The sequence below is a fragment of the Salvelinus namaycush genome, chromosome 10, assembly GCF_016432855.1.
Source record: "Salvelinus namaycush isolate Seneca chromosome 10, SaNama_1.0, whole genome shotgun sequence".
In the NCBI taxonomy this organism is placed as follows: domain Eukaryota; kingdom Metazoa; phylum Chordata; class Actinopteri; order Salmoniformes; family Salmonidae; genus Salvelinus; species Salvelinus namaycush.
Window position 1 is genome coordinate 12,719,606 of NC_052316.1, and position 19,412 is coordinate 12,739,017.

At 41.8% G+C, this 19,412-nt stretch overlaps 2 protein-coding genes across 2 annotated transcripts; one reads left to right on the forward strand and one right to left on the reverse strand.

Moving 5' to 3' along the window:
• Positions 1-49: 49 nt before the first annotated feature.
• On the reverse strand, positions 50-9,595 carry LOC120055173 (proprotein convertase subtilisin/kexin type 4-like). Its single transcript, XM_039003095.1, has 16 exons — positions 9,580-9,595; positions 9,301-9,398; positions 9,061-9,165; positions 8,854-8,955; positions 8,569-8,691; positions 8,374-8,450; positions 8,162-8,250; positions 7,884-8,056; positions 5,957-6,169; positions 2,487-2,587; positions 2,281-2,384; positions 2,027-2,144; positions 1,639-1,818; positions 1,301-1,425; positions 697-816; positions 50-570 (listed from the first exon to the last, which is right to left on the reverse strand). The coding sequence occupies exons 1-16, from the start codon at positions 9,593-9,595 to the stop codon at positions 50-52; spliced, it is 2,265 nt and encodes a 754-aa protein (XP_038859023.1).
• Positions 9,596-9,888: 293 nt separating this feature from the next.
• LOC120054694 (NADH-quinone oxidoreductase subunit B-like) lies at positions 9,889-17,495 on the forward strand. The gene is made up of 8 exons (XM_039002234.1): positions 9,889-9,961; positions 10,780-10,816; positions 11,060-11,131; positions 11,209-11,329; positions 16,384-16,563; positions 16,659-16,705; positions 16,987-17,075; positions 17,245-17,495. Exons 1-8 carry the CDS (start codon positions 9,943-9,945, stop codon positions 17,340-17,342), a joined length of 663 nt encoding a protein of 220 aa, XP_038858162.1. The 5' UTR covers positions 9,889-9,942; the 3' UTR covers positions 17,343-17,495.
• The last annotated feature ends 1,917 nt before the right edge of the window (positions 17,496-19,412 follow it).

A 19,412-nucleotide genomic window follows, 5' to 3' on the forward strand; every position in this document is an offset into this window, starting at 1 on the left:
AGTCAACATGAAATTAGCCAATAATGAATTCTATGCTGACTGAAGTGAGTCATGTTTCTCTTGAAGTATTGGGAATGTTGGTGAATGTAGATGTACTCTCGCTGTTCTCTGCCTGTCTTTCTGTAATACTGAATACCACCATCTCCACATCCCTGGACTCATCACTGCTATGACTGGTGCTGATGTCCACCTGGTTCCTGGCAGCACCACGTGGTAGAAACGACCTGCTCACCATCCATGCAATCGCCCACATGACAAACAAAATCACCAGCGGCCCTCCCATCAGAATACCCAGAACTGCTGCCGTCCGATCCATGCCATTTGTTACTTTACCTTTGTGGTCCCAGGGGTAGACGGGGGGACTACAGGTACTGCGACGAGAATCCAAGGTGGAATACGGAGGGCAGTCCAGACAGTTTGTGTCCTGTTTGCCGAAACAAGTGTGGCAGTTGCGATGGCAGGGTAAGCACCTCTGATAGGAGCGGGTGCTGTTTCCATTTGATACGTAGTAGTGAGGTGGACAGGACATCAGGCAGATGTTCTCAAATACGTACAGTGGGTATATGCACTCTATAAACAGAGGATACTTGCTTGGTTAGTAACATTTTCTAGATGTCTTCCAGAGTGAAATGACAGTGTGTGTGCAACTGTTTCATTGTAAACTAAATTCAGGGTATGAATAATGTAGCAGCCTGCCTTCACAGCCGCCATCAGAGTTCCTCACTGCACACTGCTGTACCACTGCCCTCTCCATGCGACGGCCTATCATGTGTTCAGCTGTCCCATGCAACTCCAGTTGAAATTTCAACAGGAATCCTTTGAACAAAGAAAAAATAAACTAGTTGGTGGCTGAGTACATTGTAGAAAATGCTCATTATGCATAATGTATAGCGCACAAAGAAATAAATAGTAACTGTGGGAAACCAGGGAACAAAAACAAATAATTTTCATGTTATGACATGAATACATTAAGTAGTATATTTTGATGAGATGTGAAGGAGTGAGTTTGAACAATATGGACTATAACAGATGATGAAAGCCAGAGCCAAACAGAGAGCCAGCTGCTGTCACGTCAGCTGCAGCACCGAGTGCTTTTGATTTGTAATCCTAGTTAAGGATGACAATACATTTTCTAGTTCACATTAGATGTAATGTATACTATTTCTTTCTGCCACTAACTAATTGAATTGAGATACCAGAGATGTGTTTTAAGAGACTCCCTGTGTTATTGAAGTTGACACCTTAAATTCCAAAAACGTTGTTTTCGTCAGTTTGAGACTGTCTGCTGAAGTCCGTGTACCTCTGTTGGTTGAATCTCCGTTGTTTTCTATCCGTAGAACCCAATATCCAGAGGGATCCTCATCCCAGCAGTGTGTACTCATGAAGGCCCAGTCTGAGAACCCTGCAGACGTTTTATCGTAGGGCCTGTGATGCAACATTGGATTGGAATATTTTTGTACATTAAAGACAAGATGGGTTACACTTGGACCTCTTGTTGCATATTGTAAACCCTGATACTTCACCATTATGCTGTATGTATAATATTTATTCTACCTTATGACAGAGTATCTATAAATGGTTTCATACTTCTATTTATTGGTTTCAAGTTTGCTGTCCATTGACTTGGCTGTGCCTTACCTGGTTGTGAGTAAATTGGAGATTGTCTTCTTCGGGCTAATGAGGGTGATGGAGAGATCTCCACGTCTGCTATAGGTCAGTGTGAGACGTGCCTGGATGTGCTCCAGAGACCGAATCCAATTCCTGGTGCTATGACAAGCTGTCACATTCCACCTCAATGTTAGTTTCATGCGGAATTCACTATCGGACAGACATAAAATAAAGTATAACAAATCTTACCGGCCAAGTTGGTATTATGATTTGGTTTAATGACAGTTCATGCTCAATAAAATCTGAAGATCATATTTATGTGTACTGTAAACAGCTGTAGAACACACTGATAGGTAGCTGTATTCCTACTGACTATCCATAAGTGAGATGAAAGTAGAAGGGTGTTTTTTTCTTTTACAAGGATCTGGTAATGAGGTCAATGGTGCACTTCTTTTGAGGTTTGACTGTTTTCCATTTACTGGCCAAGTCCACCAGTCTGCCTGCATCCAGGAGCCCATATCCATAGTAATGGCTGACTATAATAAAGCAAATCAGATGGCAGTTCACTCTTTTTTTATACTCAATTTCATGCCCTACAGTCTAGCAAATCACATCTCAGTTTCCCTGAATGGTAAACTACCTAACAATAGAAGGTAGTGCTTTATGTCTCACCAGGTCTACCAACACCATTGGTCCTCCAATCATGCGTTCGAAGATCTGCCAGTCTTGATGCTCGCACCACAAGGTGTTGCACATCACGCCAGGTAAGTCTTGGGCTGTGGGAGAAGTTGGGATTTTATCATCTTTCTCGATGACTCAAAGCCTTACAACAAATACGTTATTGAGTTACAGGTGCACAGAGACAAGGGAGTGGTTACTTTGCCTCCAGAGCCAGTGCAATAATCCCAGCAGCCAGAGGGGCAGAGGCAGAGGTCCCAGTATGGTCAGAGGTGCAGGACTGATGCAGGTCAGTGGTGATCTAGAGGGGGTATTTTGTTGAGGCTCTGCTTACTGTAGGTGGTGAATGTGAGATAAATATTGACCTCTTTCAAGTTCCACACATCTTCAGCAACCTCTTGCATTCATGTGACTACTTTTTAAGCATGATTATTCTAAAGCTAAACTAGTCAAAGATTTATCAGAATGCTTTGTCATTCTAAATGCATATTTGCACAGTGCTTTCGGAAAGTATTCAGACCCCTTGACTTTTTCCACATTTTGTTACGTTACAGCCTTATTCTAAAGTTGGTTAAATAAAAATAATTCCTCAATCTACACACAATACCCCATAATGACAAAGTGAAAACAGGTTTTTAGAAATCTTTGCAAATTTACATACAGTTGAAGTCGGACGTTTACATACACTTAGGTTGGAGTCATTAAAACTTGTTTTTCAACCACTCCACAAATTTCTTGTTAACAAACTATAGTTTTGGCAAGTCGGTTAGGACATCTGCTTTGTGCATGACACAAGTCATTTTCCCAACAATTGTTTACAGTCAGATTATTTCACTTATAACTCACTGTATCACAATTCCAGTGGGTCAGAAGTTTACATACACTAAGTTGACTGTGCCTTTAAACAGCTTGGAAAATTCCAGAAAATTATGTCATGGCTTTAGAAGCTTCTGATAGGCTAATTGACATCATTTGAGTCAATTGGAGGTGTGCCTGTGGATGTATTTCAAGGCCTACCTTCAAACTGCCTCTTTGCTTGACATCATGGGAAAATCAAAAGAAATCAGCCAAGACCTCAGAAAAAAATTTGTAGACCTCCACAAGTCTGGTTCATCCTTGGGAGCAATTTCCAAACGCCTGAAGGTACCACGTTCATCTGTATGAACAATAGTACGCAAGTATAAACACCATGGGACCACGCAGTCGTCATATTGCTCAGGAAGGAGATGCGTTCTGTCTCCTAGAGATGAACGTACTTTGGTGCGAAAAGTGCAAATCAATCCCAGAACAACAGCAAAGGACTTTGTGAAGATGCTGGAGGAAACAGGTACAAAAGTATCTATAGCCACAGTAAAACGAGTCCTATATTGACATAACCTGAAAGGCCGCTCAGCAAGGAAGAAGCCACTGCTCCAAAACCACCATAAAAAAGCCAGACTACACTTTGCAACTGCACATGGGGACAAAGATCGTACTTTTTGGAGAAATGTCCGCTGGTCTGATGAAACAAAAATAGAACTGTTTGTCCATAATGACCAACGTTATGTTTGGAGGAAAAAGGGCAAGCCGAAGAACACCATCCCAACCGTGAAGCACAGGGGTGGCAGCATCATGTTGTGGGGGTGCTTTGCTGCAGGAGGGACTGGTGCACTTCACAAAATAGATGGCATCATGTGGAAGGACAATTATGTGGCTATATTGAAGCAACATCTCAAGACATCAGTCAGGAAGTTAAAGCTTGGTCACAAATGAGTCTTTCAAATGGACAATGACCCCAAACATACTTCCAAAAGTGTGGCAAAATGGCTTAAGGACAACAAAGTCAAGGTATTGGAGTGGCCATCACAAAGCCCCGACCTCAATCCTATAGAAAATTTGTGGGCAGAACTGAAAAAGCTTGAGCGAGCAAGGAGGCCTATAAAACCTGGCTCAATTACACCAGCTCTGTCAGGAGGAATGGGCAAAAATTCACCCAACTTATTGTGGGAAGCTTGTGGAAGGCTACCCGCAACGTTTGACCCAAGTTAAACTATTTAAAGGCAATGTTACCAAATACTAATTGAGTGTATGTAAACTTCTGACCCACTGGGAATGTGATGAAAGAAATAAAAGCTGAAATAAATCATTCTCTCTACTATTATTCTGACATTTCACATTCTTAAAATAAAGTGGTGATCCTAACTGACCTAAGACAGGGAATTTTTACTAGGATTAAATGTTAGGAATTGTGAAAAACTGAGTTTAAATGTATTTGGCTAAGGTGTATGTAAACTTCCGACTTCAACTGCAAGTATTAATAAAAAAGTATTCAGACCCTTTGCTATGAGACTCGAAATTGAGCTCAGGTGCATCCTGTTTCCATTGATCATCCTTGAGATGTTTTTACAACTTGGAGTCCACCTGTGGTAAATTCAATTGATTGGACATGATTTGGAAAGGCACACACACCTGTCTATATAAGGTCCCACAGTTGACAGTGCATGTCAGAGCAAAAACCAGGTCATGAGGTCAGAAGAATTGTCCGTAGAGCTCCGAGACAGGATTGTGTCGAGGCACAGATCTGAGGAAGGGTACAACAAAATTTCTGCAGCATCGAAGGTCCCCAAGAACACAGTGGCCTCCATCATTCTTAAATGGAAGAAGTTTTGGAACAACCAAGACTCTTCCTAGAGCTGGCCGCCCAGCCAAACTGAGCAACAGGGGAGAAGGGCCTTGGTCAGGGAGGTAACCAAGAACCTGATGGTCATTCTGACAGAGCTCTAGAGTTCCTCTGTGGAGATGGGAGAACCTTCCAGAAAGACAACTATCTCTGCAGCACTCCACCAATAAGGCTTTTATGGTAGAGTGGCCAGACGGTTCACCTTCCAACAGGACAACGACCCTAAGCACAGTCAAGACAACACAGGAGTGGCTTCAGGATAAGTCTCTGAATGTCCTTGAGTGGCCCAGCTAGAGCCCGGACCTAAACCCGATCGAACATCTCTGGGGAGACCTGGAAATAGCTGTGCAGCAACGCTCCCCATCCAACCTGACAGAGCATGAGAGGATCTGCAGAGAAAAATGGGAGAAACTCCCCAAATACAGGTGTGCCAAGCTTGTAGCGTCATACCCAAGAAGACTTGATGCTGTAATCACTGCCAAAGGTGCACAATCAACAGCCTGGTCAACTTGTATGCAAAGTAGCTCTTCATGAGGCAAATGGTGGTCACACCAGATACTGACAGATTTTTTGATCCACGCCCCTACCGTTTCAAGGTATCTCTGGCCAACAGATGCAAAGCTGTATTCCCAGTCATGTGAAATCCATGCTCCCGAGTGGCGCAGTGGTCTAAGGCACTGCATCACAGTGCTGAAGGTGTCACTACAGACCCTGGTTTGATTCCAGGCTGTATCACAACCAGACGTGATTGGGAGTCTGATAGGGCGGTGCACAATTGGCCCAGCGTCGTCCGGGTTTGGCCGGGGTAGGCCGTCATTGTAAATAAGAATTTGTTCTTAACTGACTTGCCTAGTTAAAAAAAACGACATTTTTTAATGTACTAATTTCCTTATATGAACTGTAACTCAGTAACATTTTGAAATTGTTGCATGTTGCGTATATATTTTTGTTCAGTATATATATGAATGTTGAAAACAATAACATGGTATGAGTTGGGGAAAAAACACTTACAATTCTGTGGTGTTGAAAGCTTACACCACTGTAGGTAGTTGTTAGAATGGCCGAGCAGGGTTCACTGTAGAAGGGCAGAGTTCCCTTCTCGGTGGTACTACCAACAGACAATGTGTAAATGCTGTTGGTGTAGCCATCGCAGTTGCAGTTGTCAAAGCTGGCGCCCCCATTGCCTGAAGCCCAGACGTAAATGGAACCCAAGCCACCTCGGCCCTGTAAGGTATTGAAGTTGCTTTTTAATACTCATTGTATGATCTTACTGCAATAGTTACAGTGGGGCAAAAAAGTATTTAGTCAGCCACCAATTGTGCAAGTTCTCCCACTTAAAAAGATGAGAGAGGCCTGTAATTTTCATCATAGGTACACTTCAACTATGACAGACAAAATGAGAAAAAAAATCCAGAAAATCACATTGTAGGATTTTTAATGAATTTATTTGCAAATTATGGTGGAAAATAAGTATTTGGTCAATAACAAAAGTTTATCTCAATACTTTGTTATATACCCTTTGTTGGCAATGACAGAGGTCAAACGTTTTCTGTATGTCTTCACAAGGTTTTCACACACTGTTGCTGGTATTTGGCCCATTCCTCCATGCAGATCTCCTCTAGAGCAGTGATGTTTTGGGGCTGTTGCTGGGCAACACGGACTTTCAACTCCCTCCAAAGATTTTCTATGGGGTTGAGACCTGGAGACTGGCTAGGCCACTCCAGGACCTTGAAATGCTTCTTACGAAGCCACTCCTTCGTTGCCCGGGCGGTGTGTTTGGGATCATTGTCATGCTGAAAGACCCAGCCACGTTTCATCTTCAATGCCCTTGCTGATGGAAGGAGGTTTTCACTCAAAATCTCACGATACATGGCCCCATTCATTCTTTCCTTTACACGGATCAGTCGTCCTGGTCCCTTTGCAGAAAAACAGCCCCAAAGCATGATGTTTCCACCCCCATGCTTCACAGTAGGTATGGTGTTCTTTGGATGCAACTCAGCATTCTTTGTCCTCCAAACACGACGAGTTGAGTTTTTACCAAAAAAGTTATATTTTGGTTTCATCTGACATTCTCCCAATCTTCTTCTGGATCATCCAAATGCTCTCTAGCAAACTTCAGACGGGCCTGGACATGTACTGGCTTAAGCAGGGTGACACGTCTGGCACGGCAGGATTTGAGTCCCTGGCGGCGTAGTGTGTTACTGATGGTAGGCTTTGTTACTTTGGTCCCAGCTCTCTGCAGGTCATTCACTAGGTCCCCCCGTGTGGTTCTGGGATTTTTGCTCACCGTTCTTGTGATCATTTTGACCCCACGGGGTGAGATCTTGCGTGGAGCCCCAGATCGAGGGAGATTATCAGTGGTCTTGTATGTCTTCCATTTCCTAATAATTGCTCCCACAGTTGATTTCTTCAAACCAAGCTGCTTACCTATTGCAGATTCAGTCTTCCCAGCCTGGTGCAGGTCTACAATTTTGTTTCTGGTGTCCTTTGACAGCTCTTTGGTCTTGGCCATAGTGGAGTTTGGAGTGTGACTGTTTGAGGTTGTGGACAGGTGTCTTTTATACTGATAACAAGTTCAAACAGGTGCCATTAATACAGGTAACGAGTGGAGGACAGAGGAGCCTCTTAAAAAAGAAGTTACAGGTCTGTGAGAGCCAGAAATCTTGCTTGTTTGTAGGTGACCAAATACTTATTTTCCACCATAATTTGCAAATAAATTCATTAAAAATCCTACAATGTGATTTTCTGGATTTTCTCCCCTCATTTTGTCTGTCATAGTTGAAGTGTACCTATGATGAAGTGGGAGAACTTGCACAATTGGTGGCTGACTAAATACGTTTTTGCCCCACTGTACTTTGCCTCCAGAATCTTCAGCCAACGGATTGGTACTACTGATGAAACAGGTAATATAGGATGACCAGTAAAAGTTGTATCATACATTGCTTATGCCTCTGATAAAGGCTTCTTTAGCTAATGTGTTTGGCCCCTCCAAATTCCTCCCCAAATCTTCAGGTCCCCAGCTTGAGCTGTAGATGTCAATGTGCTTCTGATTCAAGTTTAAGGACATGGCTTCTATCAGGTCAGTCACTTGTCCATCCAACATCCGAACTCCTGGACAGAACAGAGCAAAAGCCAGGGTGGAAATTAAAGCTGGATAATTACCGTATTGTTCTATATACTATTAACAGAATTATTTAATGTATAGGTAATACTTGCCTCCGATCTTGGCCTGATATGCCACTCCAACCCCACACACCCCATTATTTGCCACTGCTGCCACCACCCCAGCACACCGTGTTCCATGCCTATGGAGTAGAGGACAAAAGGGGTTCATCAATGCAGAATGTCATCACATACTGCAGATCATACATGTTATAGATGTAATGTCTTGTAGCAGTAAAATCTTAATAACATCACAGCCAAATTACCTCTTTGGTCTGGTCAGAGAGTATTGAGTCTCTGGGTTGGGGTCATTATCATTCATGTCATAGCTAGCCAGTGGATCCTACAGGTACAATGCAATGCTAGTTTTTTTTCTGCTGATGGATCATTTTCCATTTGTCTTCATGATTAACAAAATGCAATAATTTGCCCCTACAACAATAATCATCTCGATAGCTCACATAATTTTCAGCAAGGTCTGGGTGGCTTGTCTCTAGGCCATCGTCTAAAATGGACACCACTACCCCTTTGCCTGTGTAGCCTCGAGCCCAGGCAGCCACCACATTCTGATTAAAGGCCTCACTCTGGAAAAGCAGAGGCCTACAGTTACAATTTATTTTTTCCAAAACAGGGATTACCATATGTTTTCACTCAAGGCAGAAACCCCTCAAACAGCAGAATAAAAATCTAAAGAGCTTCTTATTATGGAAATAAACTTCAAACAAAAATGAAAGAATAATGTTGACATGTACCAGATACCACTGCTGATTGAAAAATGGATCAGTGGGTGCTGTGAAAGAGTGTCTTCTATTTCTACTCCTTCCAGATTGCTGTGCAAACCAAAGCACCTGAGAAACAGGTAGATCATTACACTCATCACAATAAGAGCAATACTGGGACTGGTTATCACAGACAATTTTAGAAAGTGTTTTACAGATATATTGGCTTTTCACCTTAGGGTCCATTTTCAGTCGAAGATTATGCAAATAGTGTGCCTGCAATGATTGTTTTGCCACCCCTCGTTGCTCCATATGGTAATAGTTGCCATCGGGAAATATCTACAAATATAATATGCCAGATGAAATGAGATCCTACTAGCAAGTCATATTATGCCAAAAGATCTACCTATAAAAACTACAAATCATTATATTGCATAAATAAACAGTGAACTAACATTAACATAATTGTTTTACCTTTCCCAAGATATGGAAACCATGTTTCTTTGCAATCTTGTTGATTTGTTCAGAAGTGCCACTTAAATATAGAGCCCAACTGTTGGTGTAGATGACCTCTGCATAAATTGTGCACACATACACAAAGAGCAACTAATGTACAGGTACCTCATGCTGGCTTCTTTTTTTAACTGTTCAGCTGACTTATTTTTGGTCTTAAGGAAACAACCCTTTCATTTTGCGAACTCTCATGCCTCCAACATGACTAACTGATTTTGACAAGTTGTATCACTAACTAACGGTTGTTGTTTGACATTCGAACAGGCCTCCATGCGCATGATCAATAAATATTCCCGCCACAGATTGGCGCCCAATTATCGCATTATGAAGTCAGTTTTGCGTTGTAATGGGCTATGATTTGGGTTGTGTAAACTGATCCTGGATCTGTTCTGATCTACTGGCTAATGTGACATTATGTTCTACACCTTTGTTTTTTACTTTTAGCAATTCACTTCGAAAGTTCAGACCAATCAATAGGCCTACGTTTTAATAATATACAGACATTTTTGTAGTCCTGTCAACAAAAATTTATGGAAGAGAGCGCCCCAAATGGTTCTATCGTGTAAGCATAGTCACCGGAAGTCCTAGCTATTATATTTGCTTATGATGGCGGCGTTGGTGGGTGAGTGATGTTTTGGCTAAAACGTAAAGCTAGTTACTGGAACATATCATCCTGAAAAATATCTAAATAATTTATCTCACAAATATTACACTTTTGTATGGTTTCCGATTAATTTATTATATTGGTTGTTCGTGACATGTTTTTGCTATCACAACGGTTTGTAATCCCTGACCTTGCAAGTTAGTTAGCTGCTAGCACTGCAGAACCCCTGGCTTGATCAGAAACAACTCTGTCTATGTTAATTAGCAAATGCTGTTTGTTTGTGTAGTTAGCTAGCTATAAAGCTAGCACGCGTGAAGTTTCTCAGACATTGTACATGGTTATTAACGTCTCAATGGTAATCTAGTAAAGACCAATACATGTCCCCGTTTTACATAAGAGCAATGGCTCATAGTGCTAGCTAGTTAAGTAACGTTAGTTAGGGGCTCCCGAGAGGCGTCACTACAGACACCCTGGTTCAAATCCAGGCTGTATCACAACCGGCCGTGATTGGGAGTCCCATAAGGCGTCGCACAATTGGCCCAGAGTGGTCCGGGTTTGGCCTGTGTAGGCCGCCATTGTAAATAATAATTTGTTCTTAACAGACTTGTCTAGTTAAATAAAACATTTGTAAAACATGGATGGTAGCTACTGTCGCTAACGTTATTCATATTTCTATCACAAACGTCAGTCAGCTTGTTATATCACCCAAGAAAGCGCACTGCCTTGTCTATAGCCAATATTTCGATGTGTCCCGCAAGTAACTGTTACGTTATCTAAATACAACCTACAGATACATTTGTTGACATTGTGCCTTTTTTTTTGTCTTTCCTGTGCAGTTCCTCGCCTCGCCGCGTTTGGTACCTTTTCATCAAGGTAAGCATAACGTTAGGCAAATTACGCAGTTAAGGTGATTAAACTAAGACAGGCCTAGGATTTACTATAGTTAGTAACAGGTTCTTTTTGTTTTCAAATCACCAGTAACCTTGTGAAATGTTTGCTCTTTATTAAATCCTTAAAGTAGTGTAATTTGTGTATTGTTAATGCCATTTAGTTTGTATTGATGGTCAGTCTGTTGTATTGTAAGGTCGTATTACCTAATCTTTTTCTACCACACAGATCCATTTCAGTATTTGCGATACAACCGAGCTTGTCGCTACACCACATTGCTAAAAGTGGCAATGCTACATGGTAAGGGAGGTCCTGTAAACGTCTCAATTTGTCAAAATATTTGTTTGAGTACTTCATATTACCTCCTTTTCTTCCAGTGTGGTTTCAGTCAGAGAGAAAAGCACAGCGGTGGCTGCTGCTAAGCCCGCTGCAGTAACAAGCAGCAAGGGAGAGTATGTTATCACTAAGCTGGATGATCTGGTGAATTGGGCACGCAGGGTAAGTCAATGCCACACCGCAAGTACTCTATGTTCTTCAATGGCATATGGTCCATTTTGAATGTTTGTGTCAATTTTTCAATAAGAAAATCAAGAAGTGCACCCCTCCATCTAAAACTCCTTTGTGACATTCTCTATTCTGTTGCTGACTGGCTGCCAGTCAAACAACTGTCAAAATGATTAAACTAACTACAGAGGGCAGCACCGTATGATCACAGGTATTCCTCTAAACCAGCCTTAAGCTTTTTTTTTGCTTTTTTTTTTTGGAACTCAGCCTGGTCTCAACTTACTGTTGAGTCTGAAAAGTAGAATACACAAGGTGCAATTTCTACATTTGGTTGTGCATGAGAAGTTTTTATTTTGTTAATCACTGACAGTCACTCAATTAGCCATGTCAGCTAACAATTTTTAGAGTGGTAAAAATACCGACCGGGCACATGTCCACGGGCCCTGACCCACACTGTACAAAATGGTGCTGACAGAGAGGGCTGCCTCGCTTCTAGTCCTTAGGAAACTTTGCAGTATTTATTTTATTTATTATTTTTGTTAGCCCAGAAAATCTTAGGTGTTATTACATACAGCCGGGAAGAACTATTAGATATCAGAGCGGCGTGAACTTACCAGGAATACGACTTTCCCGAAGCGGATCCTTGGTCCGAACTATCCAAGGCATTTGAGCTGATTCTAGGGACTGACCCAAAACGACACCGCCAGAGAAGAGGTAGACGGAGCTATCTTCTGGTCAGACTTCAAAGGCGCACACTCCACTCAACGCTTCCGAGTATATTACTCCCCAATGTCCAGTCTCTAGATAACAAGGTAGAAACTAAATTAGGGCAAGGGTTGCTTTCCAGAGAGACAGGGATTGTACATACTCTGTTTCACAGAAACATGACTCAATCGGGATATGCTGTTGGAGTCAATACAGTCACCTGGGTTCTTTGTATGTCGCGCCGACAGGAATAAACATCTCTCCGGGAAGAAGGGTGGGGGGTGTATGTTTCATGATTAATGACTCATGGTGTAATTGTAACAACATACAGGAACTCAAGTCTTTTTGTTCACCTGACCTAGAATTCCTCACAATCAAATGCCGACCGTGTTATCTCCCAAGACAATTCTCCTCGGTTATTGTCACAGCTGTGTATACCCCTCCAGCCGATACCACAATGGCCCTCAAGAAACTATATATCCTGAGACTCCGTTTATTTTAGCTAAGGATTTTAACAAAGCAAATTTGAGATCAAGGCTACCTAAATTCTATCAACATATCGACTGTAGCACTCGCACTGGAAAAACACTGGACCACTGTTTACTCTAACTTCCGCGATGCATACAAGGCCCTACCCCGCCCTTCTTTTGGCAAATCTGACCACGACTCCATTTTGCTCCTCCCTTCCTATAGGCAGAAACTCAAACAGGATGTACCCGTGTTAAGAACTATTCAACGCTGGTCTGACCAATCGGAATTCACTCTTCAAGACTGTTTTGATCACGCAGACTGGGACATTTTCCAGGTAGCCTCAGATAATAATATCGACGTATACGCTGATTAAGCGAGTGAGTTTATAAGGAAGTGCATAGGAGATGTTGTACCTACCGTGACTATTAAAACCTACCATAACCAGAAACCGTGGATAGATGGCGGCATTCGAGCAAAACTGAAAGCACGAACATACTTATTTAACCATGGAAAGGTGACTGAGATTATGGCCGAATACAAACAAGGTAGTTTTTCCCTCCGCAAGGCAATTAAGCTAAATGTCAGTATAGAGACAAAGTGGAGTCGCAATTCAATGGCTCAGAAACAAGACGTATATGGCAGGGTCTACAGACAATCAGACTACCAAAAAAAAAAACTGCCACGTCACGGACACCATCTTGCTTCCAGACAAACAAAACACCTTCTTTGCCCGCTTTGAGGATAATCCACCCACAGACAGTGTGGTGAAGAAGGGGCAAAAGCACCTCTTCATCCTCAGGAGGCTGAAGAAATTTTTCTTGTCACCTAAAACCATCACAAACTTTTACAGATGCTCAATTGAGAGCATCCTGTCGGGCTGCATAACCTCCTGGTACAGCAACTGCACCGCCCACAACCGCAAGGCTCTCCAGAGGGTGGTGCGGTCTGCACAACGAATCACCGGGGGCAAACTACCTGCCCTCCCAGACACCTACAGCACCCAATGTCACAGGAAGGCCAAAAAGATCATCAAGGACAACAACCACACGTGCCACTGCCTGTTCTTCCCTCTACCATCCAGAAGGCCAGGACAGTACAGGTGCATCAAAGCTGGGACCGAGAGACTGAAAAACAGCTTCTATCAAGGCCATCAGACTGCTAAACAGCCATCACTTACACAGAGGCTGCTGCCTGCATACAGACTTGAAATCATTGGCCACTTTAATAAATGGATCACTAGTCACTTTACTAGTGCCACTTTTAATAATGTTTACATATCTTGCATTACTCATCTCATATGTACAGTTGAAGTCGGAAGTTTACATACACTTAGGTTGGAGTCATTAAAACGAGTTTTTCAACCACGCCAAAACTATAGTTTGTTAACAAGAAATTTGTGGAAAGTCGGTTTGGAAATCTGCTTTGTTCATGACACATGTAAGTTTTCCAACAATTGTTTACAGACAGACTATTTCACTTATTCACTGTATCACAATTCCAGTGGGTCAGAAGTTTACACACTAAGTTGACTGTGCCTTTTAAACAGCTTGGAAAATTCCAGAAAATTATGTCATGGCTTTAGAAGTTTGCAACTGCGCATGGGGACAAAGATCGTACTTTTTGGAGAAATGTCCTCTGGTCTGATGAAACAAAAAAAGAACTGTTTGGCCATAATGACCATTCTTATGTTTGGAGGAAAAAGGGGAGGCTTGCAAACCGAAGAACACCATCCCAACCGTGAAGCTCGGGGGTGGCAGCATCATGTTGTGGGGGTGCTTTGCTGCAGGAGGGACTGGTTCCCTTCACAAAATAGATGGCATCATGAGGAAGGACAATTATGTGGATATATTGAAGCAACATCTCAAGACATCAGTCAGGAAGTTAAAGCTTGGTCACAAATGTGTCTTCCAAATGGACAGTGACCCCAAGCGTACTTCCAAAGTTGTGGAAAATGGCTTAAGGACAACAAAGTCAAGGTATTGGAGTGGCCATCACAAAGCCCTGACCTCAATCCTATAGAACATTTGTGGGCAGAACTGAAAAAGCTTGTGTGAGCAAGGAGGCCTACAAACCTGACTCAATTACACCAGCTCTGTCATGAGGAATGGGCCAAAATTCACCCAACTTATTGTGGGAAGCTTGTGGAAGGCTACCCAAAACGTTTGACCCAAGTTAAACAATTTAAAGGCAATGCTACCAAATACTAATTGAGTGTATGTAAACTTCTGACCCACTGGGAATGTGATGAAAGAAATAAAATCTGAAATTAATCATTCTCTCTATTCTGACATCTCACATTCTTAAAATAACGTGGTGATCCTAACTTACCTAAAACAGGGAATTTTTACTAGGATTAAATGTCAGGAATTGTGAAACTGAGTTTAAATGTATTTGGCTAAGGTGTATGTAAACTTCCGACTTCAAATGTATATACTATATTTTATACCATCTATTTCATCTTGCCTATGCCGCTCTGTCATTGCTCATTCACATATTTATATGTATATATTCCTTTACTTAGATGTGTGTGTATTACGTAGTTGTGGATCTGTTTGATTGTTCTAACATGTAATCTATCAAATTTATTTATATAGCCCTTTTTACATCAGCCGATGTCACAAAGTGCTTTACAGAAACCCAGCCTAAAACCCCAAACAGCAAGCAATGCAGATGTAGAAGCACGGTGGCTAGGGGGAAAAACTCTAGAAAGGCAGGAACCTAGGAACAAACCTAGAGGAACCAGGCTCTTGAGGGGTGGCCAGTCCTCTTCTGGCTGAGCGGGATGGAGATTATAACATTACATGGCCAAGATGTTCTAACGTTCATAGATGACCAGCAAGGTCAAATATTAATCACAATCACAGTGGTTGTAGAGGGTGCAACATGTCAGCACCTCAGGAGTAAATGTCAGTTGGCTTTTCATAGCCGATCATTCAGATGTCGAGACAGCAGGTGCAGTAGAGGGAGTTGAAAACAGCAGGTCCGGTGAACAGGTCAGGGTTCCATAGCCGCAGGCAGAACAGTTGAAACTGGAGCAGCAGCACGACCAAGTGGATTGGGTACAGCAAGGAGTCATCAGGCCAGGTAGAAATGAGGCATGGTCCTAGGGCTCAAGTCCTCCGAGAGAGGGAGCGAGAGAGAATCAGAGGTAGCATATTTAAATTCACACAGGACACTGGATAAGACAGGAGAAATACTCCAGATATAACAGACTGACCCTAGCCCCCCCGACACAAACTATTTCAGCATAATTACTGGAGGGTCGGGAGACACTGTGGCCCCGTCCGACTATATACCCGGACAGGGCCAACCAGGCAGGATAACTCCACCCACTTTGCCAAAGCACAGCCCCCACACCACTAGAGGGATATCTTCAACCACTAACCCGGACACGAAGATCACGTCAGAGATTCAACCCGCTCAAGTGACGCACCCCTCCTAGGGACGGCATGGAAGAGCACCAGTGACTCACTCAGATATTGCTGCACTGTCGGAACTAGAAGCACAAGCATTTCGCTACACTCACAATAACATCTGCTGAACATGTGTATGTGACCAAAAAAAATATTTTATTTGATTGATTTTGTTAGTCACTCTCACTCAGATATCACGTTAACATGGCATAAGTCATGGCAAAATGTGTAGAATTGCAGGAAATTAGCTTTTAAACAACTTACAATTGTTTTCTTCTCTGCCATCAAGAGGGGGGCCACTAAAATGTTTTGCCCAAGAGGTGGGGGGTCCCCCAGCCATATCTCGCTTTTCTTTTCACCAGAGATTAATAAGGGAAAAACATTGACTGACTCAGTAATCTTTGTTCAGATTGCTTTGTAGATTTATCAGTCCAATCTGTCTTTGTGTTTCTACATTAGAGCTCCCTATGGCCCATGACATTTGGACTGGCCTGCTGTGCGGTGGAGATGATGCACATGGCGGCTCCTCGTTATGACATGGACCGGTTTGGAGTGGTGTTCAGAGCCAGCCCCAGACAGTCCGACGTCATGATTGTGGCAGGCACCCTGACCAACAAGATGGCCCCCGCTTTGCGCAAGGTATTTGACTGAAGGACGTTTCTTTGGAGAAAGGAGTTCTGTATTTGCTTTTATTGAGTGTATGACTTCACCATGATGTTCATTATTTCCCCTAGGTTTATGACCAGATGCCTGAGCCAAGATATGTAATTTCCATGGGAAGGTAAAGTATTGTCGTAATATGATTAGATTTAAACAGAAACATTTTAGTGGTTATCTAGTTTGAAATGGATCTCATGATTGCCTTAACTTTTTCCATTTAAAAACACCTGATTGTTTAACACAACCTCCCTAAAGTTAACTGCTTCTACCGATTTGTGATTTATTTCCCCACACCAAGATTTCCCATTACACAGTGCTTTTACAGTGTTTGACATTTTCATCTTGCATTTCATATTTAACTGTTAGTTGAGCCACGTTGTATCTTATTACTCTGTCCTTTAGCTGCGCCAATGGGGGTGGCTACTACCACTACTCTTACGCAGTGGTCAGAGGGTGTGACCGCATCGTACCAGTGGACATATACGTTCCAGGTATCTCATTCTGATTTTGTTCTCTTTAATTATTATGAAACAAATAATTAGTTCTGTCCCGGGTATATGTACAGCAATGTGAAAAAGAAACAAATCACAACAATAGCTCTTTTGAAGATTTTATTTTAAACATTTGACTCAATTTGATTGTTTACTTGTCCTCCTGTAGGCTGCCCTCCCACAGCAGAGGCCCTTCTCTACGGGACGCTCCAGTTGCAGAAGAAAATAAAGAGAGAGAAGAAAATGAGGATTTGGTATCGCAAGTGAAATTCTGTCTCTTGCTGTTTGTAAATGTTGTATTTATGGGTGGTCTGGCCACCCAGTAAACCGGTAGGCAATATCCTCAGGAGTCACTCTGGGTATTCTCTGGCTCCTCTTCTCTGTATAAACAATAAAATAAATGTCTTGTCATTAGTTTAACTGTTGTTGTTCTTGGCCCTGCACATATTTTCAGGTATGACATTCATCAATTTCCTCTCAGCAATAGAATCATTTTAAACAATATTTCTATGGTCATCACTATTTAGATAGTCACATCAGGTCTTTTGTTGTCTATTCTTACCTTTTTGTAATGTGTTGGTGTACTTTATCTGAAGACTATTTGTACTTCAGTCAGTAGATGGTGCACTTGGCACACACAATTGTTCTCTAGAGTTTAGATATTTTCTTCCTTTGTCTCTGGTTCTACCAAATAGTTCCTGTTCGAATACTCAATGTTTCCTTTCTTCCTTGAAGTAATCACTGATCTGACATTGAATTGGTGTAAGCAAGCTTTCCTTGGTATTGCTTTCACCAATTGTCAGATCAGTGTTTACTTCAAGGAACTGAGGTTGGATACAACCTCAAAGTATTGTCACAGGGCCAGTCTTTGGTTCTACTCAGCAGCACCCAATCCCAAATTAACCCTGTATGCACTTGTGTACATCTTAGACGATTGGTAGGTAGCAATAGGGATATAATTCCACCTAGCCTATCAGGAAGCAGGGTGGAGCTATTAATATTTTATGGGAAAGTTGATAGGTCTAAACCTTTTCACATGTTGGCACAAAAAAAGCTCCCCTTGTGTGATTTGGCACGATAAATTACATCCAATCTACATAAAATGTTGAATTGTTGCCCATTCTGCAAGAAATGCAGGTTGATATTTGATAAATCTCATTTTCAGTAACTTATATCATTTACCAGGCTCAAGGATTTGTGACCCCATGGTAAATATTTATGGATTCAATTGAATTCTTGTGAGAGCTGAAGGTTGTCCAATATCCAGAGGACCTCTATTTAAAAAAAAATACTTAATGATTGGGGTGTAAGCTACAAATAACACTTATCTATAACCAGGGCCAATAAGTGAGGCAATGTGCCACGACAACTTATCCATTAATGATTAGTTTTTCCCTCTTTACTTAAGGGACTTATTCTGCAGCTTGTCCCAGCCCCTCAGGAAATAATTGTTTTCTTGTCAAAAGAGAATGCAATTTTGACCAATATTCAGTCAAATGGCAAATCGAAAGCTGTTTAAACAGGCAGCCCAATTCTGATCTTTTGCCCAATTATTTGGCAAAATAACTGATGTTTGGTCAAAATACCAATAATTGCTTTTTGAGGTCTGTTAGATTATTTAGAAAATCAAGGTTTGTCGATTTATGTAAGTTTTTCTGAATGCTGTAAAAAAAAAAATGTACCTTTATTACATTAGTTTTATTTGATTATTTCGTTCCAAGTCATCTTATCTCTGTAGAGCTGCTGTCTGACAAAATCACAATTTTAGTAGTTCAAAGTCAACAAGGCATACTTTTATGACTGCTAATCACCAACTATCAATCACTTAGATCATGTATTTTCAGGGTGAGATACTGTGCCTTGAGCAGCAACTGTGTTCTCTCTGTGTCTGCTCAACACAGACCAGACAAGTAGGCGGTCGGGCAACCGAAGCAACTCAGTGTTGGTCCCATGTTTCATGAGCTGAAATGAAAGATCACAGAAATGTTGAATACGTACAAAAAGCTTCTCTCAAATAAATGTTGTGCACAAATTTGTTTACACCCCAGTTAGTGAGCATTTCTCCTTTTCCAAAATAATCCATCCACCTGACAGGTGTGGAATATCAAGAAGCTGATTAAACAGCATGATCATTACACAGGTGCACCTTGTGCTCGAGACAATTAAAAGGCCACTTTAAAATGTGCAGTTTTGACAACACAATGCCACAGATGTCCCAAGTTGAGGGAGCATGCAATTGGCATGCTGACTGCAGGAATATCCAACAGTGCTGTTGGCAGAAAATGTTATGTTAATTTCTCTACCATTAACCACCTCCAATGTTTTAGAGAATTTGGC

Coding starts and splice junctions, on each gene's coding strand:
- LOC120055173 (XM_039003095.1), bottom strand. Junction 9,166..9,300: donor GTTTCCATATCTTGGGAAAG/GTAAAACAATTA, acceptor TTATATTTGTAG/ATATTTCCCGATGGCAACTA. Junction 1,426..1,638: donor TCCAATTTACTCACAACCAG/GTAAGGCACAGC, acceptor GTTGCATCACAG/GCCCTACGATAAAACGTCTG.
- LOC120054694 (XM_039002234.1), top strand. Junction 10,817..11,059: donor TTTGGTACCTTTTCATCAAG/GTAAGCATAACG, acceptor TCTACCACACAG/ATCCATTTCAGTATTTGCGA. Junction 16,564..16,658: donor TGGCCCCCGCTTTGCGCAAG/GTATTTGACTGA, acceptor TATTTCCCCTAG/GTTTATGACCAGATGCCTGA.